This window comes from Sphaeramia orbicularis, chromosome 17, assembly GCF_902148855.1.
Source record: "Sphaeramia orbicularis chromosome 17, fSphaOr1.1, whole genome shotgun sequence".
Classification (NCBI taxonomy): domain Eukaryota; kingdom Metazoa; phylum Chordata; class Actinopteri; order Kurtiformes; family Apogonidae; genus Sphaeramia; species Sphaeramia orbicularis.
Genome location: NC_043973.1, coordinates 30,044,614 through 30,061,814, shown reverse-complemented (window position 1 = coordinate 30,061,814; position 17,201 = coordinate 30,044,614). Strand labels below are relative to the sequence as shown.

Below are 17,201 nucleotides of genomic sequence, written 5' to 3'. Positions count from 1 at the left end.
ATGCAATTTACTGTTTTGTAAATGTCGCGGATGATTCGAGAAATGTACCAAAGCGACTGAGAAAAACTGTAAAAGGGTATAGTCTCACATCACCAGACATATCTTCACACTTTGTTAGCACTGTGTCAGCACTGGTGATAAGTCTGACACTATCCAGTAGCATTCTGCAATAAGGGCAAAAACTGTCTTTGGCTAAATTGTTCTTTTTGTTTGTTTTTTGTAATGAACCAGACTGTTCCTGGGCAGCACTAAGCACAGGATACATTGACTTTGGCTTTGCATTATATTGTCTGGAGATAACTTTTTTTTTTAGTCAAGTACATACTGTACATTATGAAGCATTTATTTGTGGAGAGATGAGTCATGGTATTAAAACAACTAAATCCCTGCAAGGAAAATATCACATAAAAGTCTGTATAACTTTGTCAGTATTTGTTATTTTCAGTGTGTAGTTGCTGTTCTTGGCTTGCTGTTTTTTGTTTTTTGTGTGATGTGGGGTAACCATGTATATTGATAGTAGCCATTGAGTGACTATATCATTTGCCCAGGTATTCCAGAATAGTACATGCTGCGACTAATGTGTTGTTACAGTCACATAAAGGTTTTTTTTTCTCTTTTTTTTTGCCTTTTAAAGCAGTGATTTAAAGCAGTTGAACCAGGGTTAAAAGGTAATAGTGTTGGGGCACTCTGTTAATGTCAGTACCAGCCTGTGGGTGGCACCACAGTCCTGTAGGTGTGTCAGGATACATGGAGACTAGTTTTCCTCCTATTGCCTCCTAATAACGTAACCACACTTTAACCCAGACCTGGGCAATGTAAGGCCCGAGAGCCACATGCGGCCCAATAGTAGACCCTGACTGGCCTGCATGAGGTCACTGGCAAATTAAAAGTCAATGCAAATATATATCACTGTAATAGATGCAATCAATTCAATGACACTGCTTTAATTTGGAAGGATCTGCTAAATTAACGTTTTTTCACACATACTTTACGTACTTAGCATAAGGCTAATGCACTGACTGGTCTGTTGGTCAGTTTCAGCCCATGAAGATGGCGAAAAAAAAAAAAGAAAGACTGATTCAGAAGCAGAGTTTTTAACAAGACATAGACTTTTAAGTATTTCTTCACTGAAGTCAGAGGTAAAGAAACAGAAAAGGAACTGAGTTATGCAAACAAACAAGGCTGGATACATTTATTGTTTTTCATGTAAAGTTAATGTGGAGCTGGTTTTGCACATTTTCAAAAATGTTTTTGTGAATATTCATTAAATATTTGTATTCGATACTCCACATTTTCATTGTATTGTTTCATTTGCTGTTTTTATAGATATACGTGTATATAGAGAGCAGAGCTGTGAATGCATTAATCTGACCCTTAACAACTGTCAAAGTTTCTCATGTGGCCCCATTAGAAAATTACTTGCCCTCCCCTGCTTTAACCCATAAAGACCCAGTGCTACTTTTGTGGCAGTATCCAATGATATCCCCCTCTAAATTTAACTATTGTGAAGTGATTTATCACCATTTATTATTATATTATCCTCTGTGTTGTGCATTGTTTCAGTGACAATCAGGTATTTTTCTATATTTAATTAACTGATCATGTATATGTTTATAAAAGCTCAGATTAGATTTGATGGTTATTATATCAAAAACAGAGGAAACTGAAGAAAAAAGGGACATTTTCAGCAAAATGTATCATTACTTGAACACAGGCCACGTATCTCCATCCTCTGTCATTGGTCCAACTCCATGGGTTTTACTGGTGAATCAAGATGACAGTGTTTCCACATTCACTACGGAGCCTCTGAACGTCCGAATGGGTCATATCTGATGACCATGAAAAGATGACAAACTGTATTTTACATCAATTATTTACATGTATTGATAGGATTAGTGGATCAGTAGATATGTGTGGTCACCAATGGGTTAATATAATGTCCTCTCACTTCATATATACATTTCCCCACAGTCCCCACAGTAATTATGTGATTTTTGCCCCATGCAGCTTTAAAATATACATTCTGAGGGCATGTAATGCTTACATTAACAAGTAAAAAGGGCTAAAGGTTTTTTTCTTGGCTTGGACATGCAGACTATACTCAGCCAGCATGTCCATGTGGGCCCCAGAAGGGTTCCATTTGGGCTGCATATAAGGGTCCCATGTGGGTTTGTCAGCAGTTTCCATGGTGGCCCCACATGAGTTTGCCCATATCAGAATCAGAATCAGAGACCTGAATATCTCATTATTTATTCTTCACACTATTTATTGCACGATATTTATCGTTCATGTCATTTGCACTACTTCTCATGCCATTTGCACTACTTAAATTCTATGTTTTACAAATATCTTAGTTTCCAATACTTTTTATTTTTTAATGTAAATAACTGTGCCTTTTACTGATATTTGTTGTCTGTCTGTAAATTCTTGCACTGAACCTGAGAGCTTTACCTCAATTTTGTTGTGGTACAAGGACAATAAAGAGATCCTGATTCTGATTCTGATTCTGATTCTGATATGGGCAAACACATGTGGGTTCACCATGGAAACTGCAGACAAACCCACATGGGACCCTTATATACAGGCCAAATGTAACCCTTCTGGGGCCCACACGGACATGCTGGCTGGAAAGGCTTCTGTGACACATTTAGCCTTTTCTGCATGCTGGTGACACACTGGTTCTGTATCTAGTCTTAGCTGTAGAACAGTGGCAGGAAGGCATTAAAGAACTCAAGGGTGACCCAAAACCTCATCATGGAAATCAGTATATTTTTGCAACTGAGACCAGCATTAGCATCATAATGGAGTAGGCTAATGTGAACAAATGACTGAATCAGTACGGAGGATTCTAACATGAGTGTCACATAACCACACATGAACCTCAATGGGTCTGGATGTCGCAGTCATAAACTGCAGAAGTGCACCTTTAGCAACATAAATTCTGGAAATAATTTCTTTGCATGATGTCATGGTATCTTATTTGACACTGCTGTGGACAGAAATGTGGGGGTGCTATTGCTTTACACAGAGCATTTGTTTTCTTATACACAGCCCCCACAGTCTCATTTACTGTCCGGTCCTTCTAAAAGCCACAAAAAACCCACAAAGATGCTTGAAACACCTGAAAATTAACAACATAAAGGGAAAAGAAGTACCAGTGAGAGATGCTAAGAAAGTTACCAAACAAGCCAGATGGGACAAATTTACCGAAAAACATCAGAACACACAGTTTGATACATCAAATGGCCAGTCTTACAAGAAGCAGCTAAGCCTTCGCTGTAGGTCTAGTCTGAATATCCAGATGTTTGAATTGTTAATTAAGTCTCCATGGTAGGTAATCACCATGTTTTTCTATCTGACAACAGCAGGTAAGTAGAGGAGGATGCCCTTAAAATATACAGATCTGACGATGTGAGATTTACAGAGAGAGGCTGCATTTGTTCTTTGTCTCTTTTTTCATTTGTTGGTGAAAACACAGGCCTACTAAAAGAAAGAAGTAGATCCAAACTAATGAAGGGGTTTGTTTTCATTCTGCAGTGCATCTTTGTGCTGTTTTGTGTCTCATGTAAAAATTACATCTGAGTATAACCACCCAACCAAAGTGGGATAGTTGAAGAAACATTATGCCAATACCCATGTCCCCTCTAGTGGAGAAATATAGAATTGTAGATGGAAAACACAGGCCAGATCACTGTGTACCAGCTGTTATTTTTCATCTTTCACAGTGTTTTTTCTTTTTTTTTTTCTTCAAAACGGACACCAAATGTCATCCTCATGGATTTATGATTGAATTAAGTGGGGATGTGTGAGCGACTGTATGTTAAACAGTGGATTTAATCCGTTTTTGAAACATTTTATTCCCATGACAAATGTGATCAGGACGAGGTGCATTAGTAAAATGTCATACATGCCAGCATGTGTCATACAAGGATTAAGTCATCTATATTTGTTCACTAAAACAGTTGTTTGTAATGATAAGGCTGACACACTTAATCGATTTTCACACGTTTCCCTGACAGTCCAGATTAACAAGCAGTAAGCCTTTATTAGCAGTCAAATACACACATTTACACATTTGCAAGTCATCAATTAAATTCACATATGGTTGGAGTAATTATCGTTATAGATAACTGGAATTAAAGGGAGAAATCAATGTAAAAAGGAGGGTGAGGTGCCCTGGAGAAAAGAAGAGCAGGGAGTGAATGTTAGGGCCAGGGAGGGCTAGTATAGCAGAGACTAACATAAGAAAACAACAACAGCTGTTTAGCTTTTGGCTAAAAGCAGGATTGAACAACAACATCATTTGCTAAGAAAATGATCCGGGGAAAGAGATTGCACTGACTTGAAGATAAGGAATGGGGTGCTTTAGATTGTCATTTATTCAGGAGCTCTGTGGGTTTGATTTTTTATTTTTATTCTATTCTATTTCTGTATTCTACTGCTCTCATTTTATCTGTGTACATTAATTCTGATAAAAAACACTTCTTGCATTGTTTTTGCTAAACATATTAACCCTTTCATGCATAGTGGTCACTCCAGTGGACAGATATTCTATATCTGTTCTCTTGTATATATTTATGGGTTTTGTTGTTTTAGTTCCATATCAGCCAACATAGTGGACACTTATGCATCATCCCATACACTGACATTCATACCATTACTGTGACTTTCCTGTTCTTTTATCTAAATCATTTGCTAATTGTTATTAGACTGTAATTTACAGAGTTTTTTTGCATTTTATCTGAGTAATAACTAGTATTATAGTATGTTCAAATGTGAGAAAACATCAGATTAGCAGCATTAACCTCCTGAGACCCAGGAAAATGAAAATTTTAGCTTTTTTCCATTAAACATTTGTCTTGATTGGAAACTGCATAATGCGACAATTTTTTTTTTTGGTTTGTTTTTTCAAATGCATTTTATTTATTTATTTATTTATTTATTTATTTATTTATTTATTTATTTAATTTTTTGATGGAATATCCTTTGCAATGGACAGCATTTTTTTAAGTAAAACTGTCACACTTTTGTCCCCTACAGAGGACAAAAATGCATTGCTGGGTCTCAGGAGGGTAAAAATGTTTTTATTTCATAGTTTTCACACAGCATGTCAGTAAATGCATGTTTCTTTACTTCAAAAATTAAACGCATGGTGTTCAGCTGAGTGGACATTTTTGTAGTGCCATGAAAAATACATTCATAAAAAAAAAAAAAAAAAAAAAAAAAATCACATTGTTTTTTTTCCATGCCTAAAGATGAATAAAAACACTCAGGAAAAAAATCTTGATTAAGGTTCTCATAATTCATGCATGAAAGGGTTAAACTCCAGAGTTGCATAAGAAATAGGAATCTCAGAGGTTTGTTCAGTCCATCTCTGTCTTGGAAACCATTAATGCCTAAAATCATTTAGGCTCATAAATTGCTGAGATATGTTGAAGTATATCTGTTCACCAAATTGCACATATGTGCCGTTTTCTGTATCCGTCTAAATCTTGAACGTCTGTGTAGGTCACTTGAATGTTTATTATAAAGCCACATTAGAAACTAAATAAAGGCTGTCATTACAGTGTTTTTATGGCTACAGTATCCAATTTTTGTTGCTATTATACACACACTTGTAAAATCATGCACAAAAACGCGCTCCTTTGCCTGCCAGGGAATGTGTGAGCACACCCGTGACTGCTCTGCCCTTGACTTGTATCCATTCATCCAAGCGTGCTGGATGGTTTAGTTAATTAAGCTTAATCTACCCCCAGAGACAGATATGAGTGCTGTTACAGTGGCCCACTGAGCTGTCCCTATCCACTCCTCTCTGGACCCCCCATGGAGCCTGGGCTGCTCCACCGCATTCAGCCACATCCAAGCACACCCAAAAGCACATTTTATGGAGAAGTACAGGAATTTAAGCACCTTTAATAAGAAGAATTTGTTTAAAAAAGCGAGAGAGAGCCCATAAACTAGACTTAATATTTATTGTATTAAGTACAAGGTTGAATTTTAGTCTTTTCATTGTGTTAAAGGTCCCGGTGTGCATTTGTGTTGCTACATTTACAGTGGCAAGAACCCTTAAAATGTCATGCCTTTCTAAATGAATTGGTCATAAAATGTGTTCTGCTCTGCGTCTAAGACACATCTATATAGAAAGACAATGTCCTGAACCTGATATCACACAAATATTAGATTAAGAACATTGTGCAGTCTGTTCTTGTGGCTTAAACACATTTCATGACAATTCATGAAGAAAACTGGAACATTTCAAAGGGTTTACACACTTTTTGGAGCTGTGTATTTAAGTAGGGATGCACTGATTGCAAAATTTCTAATTGATACTCATTTTTAGAGTGACATTTTGGTTGATAGCCGATACCAATACTGTCTGTTTCTATATTTTATCAACATTAAAAGCTTCATTATATGTCACATTATCTATAAATTTATAACACCTTTAATAAAACACTGTAGATATATGTCTTTCAGTATCATCGGTGAAAAGACATATTATAGGTCAAAATCAGCATTGGCTGATATTAGCAGATACTGACTGATACAGTGATACGATGTTTAAGTTATCGCATTAAAGGGAAAATCCCAGTCTATAAGTAAAAAATAAATAAATAAATAAGCACTCAATTAGTGGGGTGACTTTAGGCAAGGCAGATTTATTTGTATAGCACAATTCATACACAGGGCAATTCACAGTGCTTTACAAAAATGGAAAAGAGACAGGTTAAAAACATACAATTACAATTAAAACATAATCAGTAAAACATAAATAATAATCAATTAAAATAAAGTAAAAGAGAAGAGTGCAGATAGGACCCTTTCAGTTGTTCTATGCACAGTTGAACAGCTGTTTTCAGCCTGGACTGAAACACTGTCACAGTACAGGTCTGTCTGACGTCATCAGGTAGACCTTTCCAGAGTTTAGCTGCATGGAACTGAAACGCAGCTTCACCGGGTTTAGTCCTGACTCTGGGCTCCAGAAAAAGACCAGCCCCTGAGGTTCTCAGGGTCCCAGATGGTTCATATGGGACCAACATGTCCCAGATGTACTTTGGTGCTAGACCATGGACAGACCTATAGACCAGCAGAGCTGTTTTAAAGTCTATTCTCTGAGCCACAGGAGGCCAGTGCACAGATCTGAGCACAAGACTAATATGGTGGTACTTCCTGGTTCTGGTCAGGACCCGAGCAGCAGTGTTCTGGATGTTCTGCAGCTGTTTTACAGCTGGTTTAGAGTCCAGTGAGAAGGCCGTTACAGTAGTCTAACCTGCTAGAGATAAATGCATGGATGAGTCTAAGTCTGGTTTAGACAGTAAACCTTTGATTCTGGCAACGCTTTTGAGATGGTGAAAGGCTGATGATGTAATTGATTTAATGTGGCTGTTAAAGTTTAGGTCTGAGCCCATTATTACCCCTAGAATTCTAACCTGATTTTTAGCTTTAATTACAGATTGTTCTTATACATGTTAATAACAAGGCAGATGTGTCTGAATTACAGTACATTTAGTTGACATTTACAACTAAACTATTGTCAACATCAAATATGGCCTTTACAGAAATATTGGCACCTGTACCAGTGTTTATCAGTGTTCCACAGTATAAAACTATAACATATGTCATAAAAAAGCAGGGATATATTCATGTACTATTCACCATCTTCTCATTTTTTGTAACTTTTTTTCTTTTCAAACAGGAATTTTCATCATTGTGAAAAAGATTGGAGTTGGTTTGTTGTTATGATAAAGTAAGAAGTGAAACAGTTTTAACAAGTGGTTCCAGGCACAACAAACCCCGCTCCTCGCACGTATTGTAGCGTATTTTGGCATTGATCCAGCTGATGTCATCATGTCTAGGCATGTGCTGATGTCAGCATATCAGTTGCCTCTACATATGTGCCAAGTTTGAAGTAAATTGAAACAAAATTGATGCTTCTATAGTCATTTGAAATTTTGTCAATTCTAAGTAAATGAAAAAAGAAGAATACAAAAATTCATAAAAAATTGAAACTTTGACCTACTTTTCCCAAAATGTAATGACATCTATTCTTGGTCACTGGTAATCTATAAACTCAATGTGGTATGAATTCAACCAATAGTTTTGCTACTAGAGTGTTAACAAACAAACAAACAAACGGAACCAAAAACAATACCCGTTGCCTCCCCTCTGCGTGGTGGGATAATAATAAGTCGTGTTATTGATACATGATGTATCATGGTAGTTTATAGTGATGCTTTCTTTACAAGAACAAAGTAACGTCAAGAACTGTACATGACAATTTTCATAGAACCTCTCAGCATTTTTTGACCAGAAGTGCAACCCCACACCCATCAGATGTGATACCGCTGCTTCCTGCTCTCTTTCACCATACATATTGCCTTGTGTACGTTTACCACAATCTGCTGGTCATGCATTTCGTAATTCTGAAAAGAATTTGAACAATTCTAAGAAAGTAACTGATTTTCTTTGTCATCTGATTTCCATCCGTTCTCTCAGGTGTTGCATCCTAAATCTTCCCTCCACAAGTGTGTAGCAGCAGGTTTGGGCCAGAAGAGTCTGAGTGAGTTATATCCCAAAGTGCATTGCCTGTCTTCAGTTAACTGTGCCTCAAAGAACATCATCAGGGGGAAAAAAATCATCCTGTTTTTTTAAGGCTAGTATAAGCTATTGGCTCATCCTATACTGCTGGGTATTCACATAACACTAATAGTGATAATTGACTGTAATGATCATGAATATACATACATGGGCTGATGCCATACTCACTGACCTAGTACATGTAATATATCAGCAAATCATTCACAATGCATTGCAGCGATGATCAGCAAAGTGATGAATAGTTTTACAGCCTTTGTATAAGTCTTCCTTCAACTCGTCCTCACTCGGTTTCCCTTTAACAACCCTCTTCCTCAGTCACAGTCAGAAAAAAATAAATAAAGACCACCACAGGATGACAGAGAATGAGGCTGCAGAATTTAGAAAAAAAGCAGAAAATGCAAGTCATTCCTTATACTAAACCAGTGGTGCTCAATTCATGTGACCTTGTTGCCTGTATTTTCACATTATGAAGTACGTATATAGAATATATATATATATATATTTTTTTAAAACTAAAACAGACCACTAAGCACATATGCATCTGTGTATAGATCTACATGCCTTTTCTTCTACACAGACACATAAAGAAACACCCACACTGAATGTAAAAATGCATAAACAATTTCCTATTTTTGTTTTGCATTATATATATATATATATATATATATATATATATATATATATATATATTAGTGCTGTCAAATGATTACAATTTTTTAATCAGATTAATCACAGGGTTGCTTTGTATGAATTTCAATTAATCACGATGAAATATAATTTATCTTTTATCTATACTAATTGTGTTTCATTTGCATGAGGGAATATATATGCACTGAACATGTTTGTCACAAGCTGGGTGACGTGTTAGTTGAAGTACTAGCAGAATCCCCAGCTATCGTATGCTTCTTATTCATGTGGTATTTTAATCTGGAAGTGCTTCCTGCAGAGTGTGCATAATACTTTGTCGGTCGACTGTTCTGTCTTTTTTTTTTTTTACTCAAATTTCCCATCCAGAGGGCCAACGTGCTGTTTAGCATCTTCCATCTTTATGGGTTGGCTCTGCTGCCTGTCACTACCAGATCAACTGCTCATTTGCTCATGTGCATTGGTAACTCTACATGGACAAACTGCCCCAAATGCATTATCAGAGACGTTCAGAATCATTCTGCGCTGCAGATGTGTTAATCGCGTTAAAATTTTTAATCAGATTAATCACGGTGACGGATGAATCCACATTAATGCTTTAATTTTGACAGCCCTATATATCTATGTTAATTTTTAAATTCAGGTTTACTCTCATAATAATCCATTAACAATTGGCTGCAGTTGATTCCCATGATAATCTACAGTGAATAAAATGATCATCTGTGTTTAAATTAAAAAAAAAAAAAGTAAGACAGACAAATTAGCATGTTTTCACTCAATACACATTTCTAGAAGCCTTTTTGATTCTAATAAATGGCATGATTTGGTGGTGTCATGCTCTATTGTGTCAGTGAGTTGCCACATTTCACACTGCAGTTTCAGTTCTTTTTTACTATCAGTAAATGTGTATTTAATATATTCAAGGTCATTTTTTCACTTTGCCACTTTATCTAGAAACAACAATACAAACCATTCAAGCATGTCTGCCAGAATAAATATACAGCATGAGATAACTACCCATTTTTTTATCCAGTTGAAGAATAATAGTAGAAACTGTCACAGTACTCACATAATTAATGCTCAGTGTTTAGTTTATAGATTCTTTAGATGAAATGACATTAAATATGAAATGAAAGAATGTTATTGAATCAAAACACATTTTGAATTCATGCATGAGTCAAAATAGACTCAATAAATAGAAACAGTATGATTCTTTTCTTTTCTTTTCTTTTCTTTTCTTCCAAAGTGAAAGTCTGAAGCTTGTTCAAGTAAATGTACTTACATAGCAAAATTTACAGTCCAGCCTGGAAAATCTTACAAAAAAATCCAAAAGAAAAACCAAACTAAAAATGGTTGAAAAGAGAAGTGAGAGCACTTGACCAGACCCAAATAACATTTATACATCATATAATCCAAAAACAGCACAGCGATAGCAGTTCATAAAACATGGAATAAAAAGACATCGTTGAGTAAAATGTGCAAACCTACAGTTTTTGACATAAGCTTCATTTATGTATATGTTTTAAGTTACACAAAAAACATGACTGCTACTTTAAAGAAAAATAGCAAAACATCAGTGAAATTACTTCATAAAAAAATGAAATGGGCTATTCTTAAATGCTAGTATTTGTCTCAATTATCTGCCGCTAAATCCAAAATGCCCACGATAAATACATTTATAAATACCAAGAAAAGGGAAGGCTGTTGAGACATTCAAAAGAGTATTCACAAACTGACCAAGTAAATGTCTAGTTGGATTTTAACTCTAATATATCAGCTGAGTTTTGTGCAGTAATCGCAGCATTTTGAATAACAGATGAACTCTGGCCAGTGCCTCTATCTCTGATACTCCTCCTGGTGTTCTCACAGTGTAAAAGACTCAACAGATGTCTTCGCATCTTTTGTGAAAGCATATAGAGCAGAGCGTTCATGCAGCAGTGAGAATACGCAAGTACACGGCAGACAGAATAGGCTATGTAAAAGCGCTCCTCTTCATAGCAACCGACAGGTTTGTACAGAGTTGAAATCAAAATGAAAGTGTTGTAAGGACCCCAGCAGATGAAGAAGGCGGCAACAATGCACAAGACCACCACTACAGTTCTGCGTCTTTGTCTGTTTGCAGTTGTTAGAACTGTCTTGAGGATGGCGGAGTAGCAGAAAATAATGATGGCAAATGGGAGGAAGAAGAGCAGTGATGTTTGAAGGTAATAGTCAAGGTTATTCTCACTGGTTTCTGAGGAAGCTTCACAGGAAAAAGTATTCTCATCAAAGGCCTCCACCTTCACAGCCATGGCATCCCTCAAAGAAGATGCGATGCTGATGACCCATGCACCTGCACATGCACCGATTGCATACCTTCGCCTTTTTACAGGGTTGCGTGGCCAGTTTAGCACCACTGTTATGAAACGATCCACCGTCATGGCTGTAAGGAGGATGACACTGCTGTAAATACCAACAAAATAGGCTGATGTCAGGAACTTACAGGCAACGTCACCAAACACCCAGTGGTGCAGCGAGTAGACGGTGTAGAACGGAAGAGTGATGGTGAAGACCAAATCGGAGCAAGCCAAGTTGAGGAAAAACAGATTGGTGACATCGTTGAGGTTCTCGTAGCAGGTGAGGATACATAGAATGAGGCTGTTTCCGATGACACTGAGGATGAAGATCAAAATGAAGATGGCGCCGATGACCGTCTCGAAGTTTGGCCAGTCACAAAGATAAACCAAATGATCACCACCACTCACACTGCTGTTGTTCTCCATTGAAGGTTTCTACAACAAGTGATCACAAAACTAAAACTGTCAAAATGTAGCAGACATCTACTTGTTCAGCCTTTTGTAAGAAAAATATATTTGTAATTAAAAAAGTCCCTCCATCCCTCCTTGACAGAAGCGATAAATTCTTCTGCATACGGAGAGTATTAACTTACCCTGAACACCAGCTGTCACGTCTTGAGATAAACTGCACTGTGAAGAAAAACTTGATGCACAAGATGCACAAGACAAAAGTTGGTTCCTCTTTTAGTTTCTGAATAAGTCAGAGACAATTGAACAACCCACTTTGTGTTACGATGGCATCATACAGACCCAGGCTGAACTGGATCAATACTTGATCAACATTAACTGAATGAAACATGGATCAAGGTAGATTTTATTTATTTATTTAACCTTTATTATACCAGGTTGGTCCCATTGAGATGGGGGATCTCTTTTTCAAGGGAGAGCTGGCCAAGACAGTCACATTATTACAGTTTTACAATAATAAAAGCATTTGCAAACAAAGAAAAAAATATGTACAAACAGATGAAACATTTACAGACCAACAGCCTCATTTGTGTTTATGATGGCATCATCTTCAAAGTTGTTCACCGTGGAGGAAGTAATTCAGGTGCATAAGCATGGAAAGACTATTGGATTAATGGTAATTAGGTTATCACTGAGTTTTTACAAATTTGAAAAAAAAAAAAAAAGAAAATGCGATGAAAGTCATACGCTGCTTTAACTAACATGAAGTGAACATGTGTTAATGGTCTTTTAAGAAACAAAATGGTATACTGTACATGTCATTCACCCACATCTTGATTGGGCAGTATATTATTATTATTATTATTATTATTATTATTATTCATTCATTCATTCATTTTCTGAACCTGCTTTATCCTCACCAGGGTCACAGGGCTCACTTGGAGCCTATCCCAGCTACATAGGGGCGAAGGCGGGGTACACCCTGGACATGTCACCTGTTCATCACAGGGCTGAACATATAGAGACAAACAATCATTCTCACATTCACACCTATGGGCAATTCAGATTAACCAATTAACCTATTAGTGCATGTCTTTGGATGGTGGGAGGAAGCAGGAGTACCCGGAGAGAACCCACGCAGACACGGGGAGAACATGCAAACTCCACACAGAAAGGTCCCACCCCCATCAACTGGTGTTGGAATCGAACCTATTATTATTATTATTATTATTATCATTATTATTATTATTATTATTATTATTATTATTATTATTATTATTATTATTATTATTATTGTTTGGATGGAGGGCACAGGTCAACAGTAGTATCATAACCAATGACTGATGAACTTACTCTGATTTGACTGTTGGACTGAAATGCCCCATAAATGACTATTAGACATGTTGTGAATACAACATGTGATTAACTTAAAAAAAACAAAAAACAAAACTCAATTGATATTTTACATCCATCAGTATATTATATAATATAATTATTACATTACACATGTAATTTTTAAAAGTAACATAATGTAACGTAACATAACATTTATATTAATTCTTGACATGTAGACATGTAAGAAAACTACATGATGATTAGTGAAAATAAAATACAGTGCATTATAACTGAATACAGTATGCAGTTATATTATCTCTTCTAAAATATATAATTAAATGAATCAGTATTAGGTACACAAAGTGTGTGGGTCTTGATTAGACTATAATGAAACATTTAACAATGTACATCTCATTTCATTGTTAAAAGCCTTAAACTGACAATAGAGAAATGTGTTATGTATAAAAATTATACAGGCTATTGACTAAATCTAAACAAGGGAACTTTACACCCACTAGAGGTTTGTGAATGTATGGCACACACTGATAGTATACCTTATTTATGTTCACATTTAGATTGCAGTGTCTGACAACAGGAGACTCCAAATAGACCCTTGACAGTTCTAAGCATTCACCTACATGGCTTTCTTTCAGTTTGTGTACATCAGTTACAGTGACATCTCTTCACCACTGGTTAATGAAATGATTGTATGTCTGCTTTGTCTGCTGCGGATGCTGTTGTTGTTGTTGTTGTTGTGACTCCAGCCTTTTAACAATCTCTTCAAATGGTTTTTGAACTTCACCCCCACAAACACATAAAACACAGGGTTAAGACAGCAGTGAGAAAAGGCAAGGAGTCGACAAATGTTTAGGGCGAATTCCAACAATCTGTAATTTTCACACGTATTGGGTTCATAACTGGAGGAACGAGGCCAATAATTAAATGACTTTTTGAATATTACTATGTTATAAGGTGCCCAGCAAATAAAGAAAACAATCATGAGTGTAAAAATGAGTTTTAGAGTTTTGCTTTTTCTTCTTTGGGCTGTGGGACGTAACAACCTGCACATGATCTGAGAGTAGCAAAAGATGAACACTACAGAACTCACAATGAAGAGAACATTTTGCTGGTAAATCCCCCATAAGCTCCAGTAAGAATTCCTATATTCACAGTATTCATTATTCTGGACTCCAGTGAAGGTGATAGCGGGGCTGGCAGCAAACACACTCACTGCCCAAATGATCACAGATGCCAGGACGCTGTGGAAACCTTTAGTGGACACAATGTCTGCCAGAGGATTCATGACGGCCACATAACGGTGGATGGTCATCAGGATGAGGAGGATACCGCTGCTGTAGAAGCCCACGATGAACACGAAGTTGACTGTTTTGCACGCAGGCTCCCCTAGAGTCCATCCATACATGTGATTGTAGGCAAAAAAGGGCAGACCTGCAGTGAACAGGAGGTCTGACACAGCCAGATTAAAGATGAACGTATTCGTGATGGACTTGAGATTCTCATACTTGACCAGAATCACAATGACCAGGATGTTACCGAACAGACTGAGGATCACCACGATGGAGAAGAACACTGGATTGAAGATTGACCCAAATTCGGTGGTACTTGTCACCATGCACATCTCATCTTCATAGTAATTGTCATAATCTGCAGTGTAATAATCTGTGTATCCATCGGTGCTGGTATCTGGTGATGTGACTGTTGTTTGCGTCATTTCAGGTGTTTTCCTACAGCAAAAGAAAATTAAAAGTGTATCAAGTTGTCTATGACCTGTCACATGTAATCCTGTCCTGCATCTTTATTTTAGATCAATATTTTCTATTAGTGTGTTAATGTTGGTGGTTAATTTATAAGATGATTTAGACAGGCAAATCAACAAATTGTCTGCAAAAAATCCCAATAGTTTGAGGTAAAAAAGGAGGAAAAACCTGAAAGAGTTAATCATTAATTTTCATCCCTGCTACTTCTCCAAACACAACAATAAACACATGGTGCTTGTCTGAAATTAACTATTTTTAACATTATTAGAAATCAAATAAGTGTTTAACTGAAAAAAATCATGTATACCTAAACCAAATCAAAATAATTTAACATCCAACACAAAATAACTCATCAATAAATATGGAGTTGAACATCAAACTAATTGTACAAAATCTCAGTGGGAGTGAAACAATTGAGCTATTTTAGATTAGATTAGGTCAAGGCAGCAACAGAATAAACTGCAAGAAAAAGTGTGCATGCACTATAAAAAAAAATAGTAATGAAAATGATACAGACTAATATATATACATATTTACAACAGAGTGGAATTTATTCCCTTAACATTATTATTTCCATATTAGGAGCTTCATATTAGCCCCTGGCCACAACTGGTGGCAACATCTGCCAATACTGAGAGTTTGTAAAACATCAGTGTGAATTAATTTAACAAACTGAATTTAATAATCTGTCTCTAGAGAAGCCCACCATTTAAACTGGAGAAACTAAGGCACACTTACTTTAAGTGGTTTATAATTTAAGAAAGCATTAGTTGAAAACTCCCATAGATAATGCAGGACTATTTTAAGCATAGTTCATATAAGGCAAGACAAATGTATTTGTATAGCACAATTCATCCACAGTGCAATTCACAGTGCTTTACAAAAATGGAAAAGAGACAGGTTAAAAACACACAATTACAATTAAAACATAATCAATAAAACATAAGTAATAATTAAAATAAAGTAAAAGAGAAGAGTGCAGATAGAACCCTTTCAGTCATTCTATGCACAGTTGAACAGAGTTTTCAGCCTGGACTGAAACACTGTCAGAGTAGAGGCCTGTCTCACATCATCAGGAAGACTGTTTCAGAGTTTAGCTGCATGGAACTGAAACGCAGCTTCACCCTGTTTAGTCCTGACTCTGGGCTCCAGCAAAAGACCAGTCCCTGAGGTTTTCTGGGTCCGAGATGGTTCGTATGGGACCAACATGTCAGAGCTGTACTTTGGTACTAGACCATGGAGAGACTTATAGACCAGCAGAGCTGTTTGAAAGTCTGTTCTCTGAGTGACAATAGACTTTAAAATAATCATATAAAAATAATTACATCAACAACTGATTACACAAAATCTTCTTGGGTTTGCAAAAAAAAGTGAAATTAGATGAGTAACATCATCCTTTTAATGATTAGAATAATAAATAACATAATATATTCCTTTCTCTAATGTAAACCCATCTTGATCAGGTGAACTCTTTCATATTTTTATTTCTGTTTAACCCACAGTTATGTTAAAAATGCTTAATTAAAAATAGCAAATGCCAAATGTGTCTAAAACAATTTTAGTATCACTTAGTTCTAATGGTCTCAACTTTATAACATGGTAAAGAAACAAATAAATAAATATACTTACCTTCACAAGGACAATGCACACATCCAAATCCTTAAGTAAAATGGCATTAAAAACCCAGTGAGGTGGGACTTGCTCCTTATGTACTTAACACAAACATGAACAGAAATCCAGCATCATTTTCACATCATCAAATCAACTTTCAGTCACATGACATAGTTTGAAAAACCCTTTACACCAATCACTATTAACGAGATATTATCCAGAAATTATATATAGTCTGTGAATTGTATTTGTGTATTTTATGTGTTACTGATACGTTTATATAGCAAACTTGATAAAACCATAATTATTCACATTAGCACTGGTTTATTAAAAACATAGAAATAGTGTAGAAATCAATTTATACATGAGGAAGAAACATGAAACATTCCTTTCATGCAGGGTGTCCACATCACTGGACAGTTATTTAAACTCCATTTTGAGTAATTTCATTATAATAAAGTCGTCCAAGTCATTTGGGGTCATATCCTCC

The 17,201-nt window shown here is 36.2% G+C and overlaps 2 protein-coding genes across 2 annotated transcripts; both read right to left on the bottom strand.

Moving 5' to 3' along the window:
* Positions 1-10,453: 10,453 nt before the first annotated feature.
* xcr1b.2 (chemokine (C motif) receptor 1b, duplicate 2) lies at positions 10,454-12,261 on the bottom strand. Its single transcript, XM_030159632.1, has 2 exons — positions 12,173-12,261; positions 10,454-12,014 (listed from the first exon to the last, which is right to left on the bottom strand). Exon 2 carries the CDS (start codon positions 12,003-12,005, stop codon positions 10,992-10,994), a length of 1,014 nt encoding a protein of 337 aa, XP_030015492.1. The 5' UTR covers positions 12,006-12,014; positions 12,173-12,261; the 3' UTR covers positions 10,454-10,991.
* A 913-nt stretch (positions 12,262-13,174) lies between these two features.
* On the bottom strand, positions 13,175-16,770 carry LOC115437610 (chemokine XC receptor 1-like). The gene is made up of 2 exons (XM_030160896.1): positions 16,730-16,770; positions 13,175-15,067 (listed from the first exon to the last, which is right to left on the bottom strand). Exon 2 carries the CDS (start codon positions 15,052-15,054, stop codon positions 13,990-13,992), a length of 1,065 nt encoding a protein of 354 aa, XP_030016756.1. The 5' UTR covers positions 15,055-15,067; positions 16,730-16,770; the 3' UTR covers positions 13,175-13,989.
* Between the last annotated feature and the right edge of the window lie 431 nt (positions 16,771-17,201).

Bases quoted from the DNA above. Each gene is read 5' to 3' on its own strand.
- xcr1b.2 (XM_030159632.1), bottom strand. From the start codon at position 12,005: ATGGAGAACAACAGCAGTGTGAGTGGTGGTGATCATTTGGTTTATCTT.
- LOC115437610 (XM_030160896.1), bottom strand. From the start codon at position 15,054: ATGACGCAAACAACAGTCACATCACCAGATACCAGCACCGATGGATAC.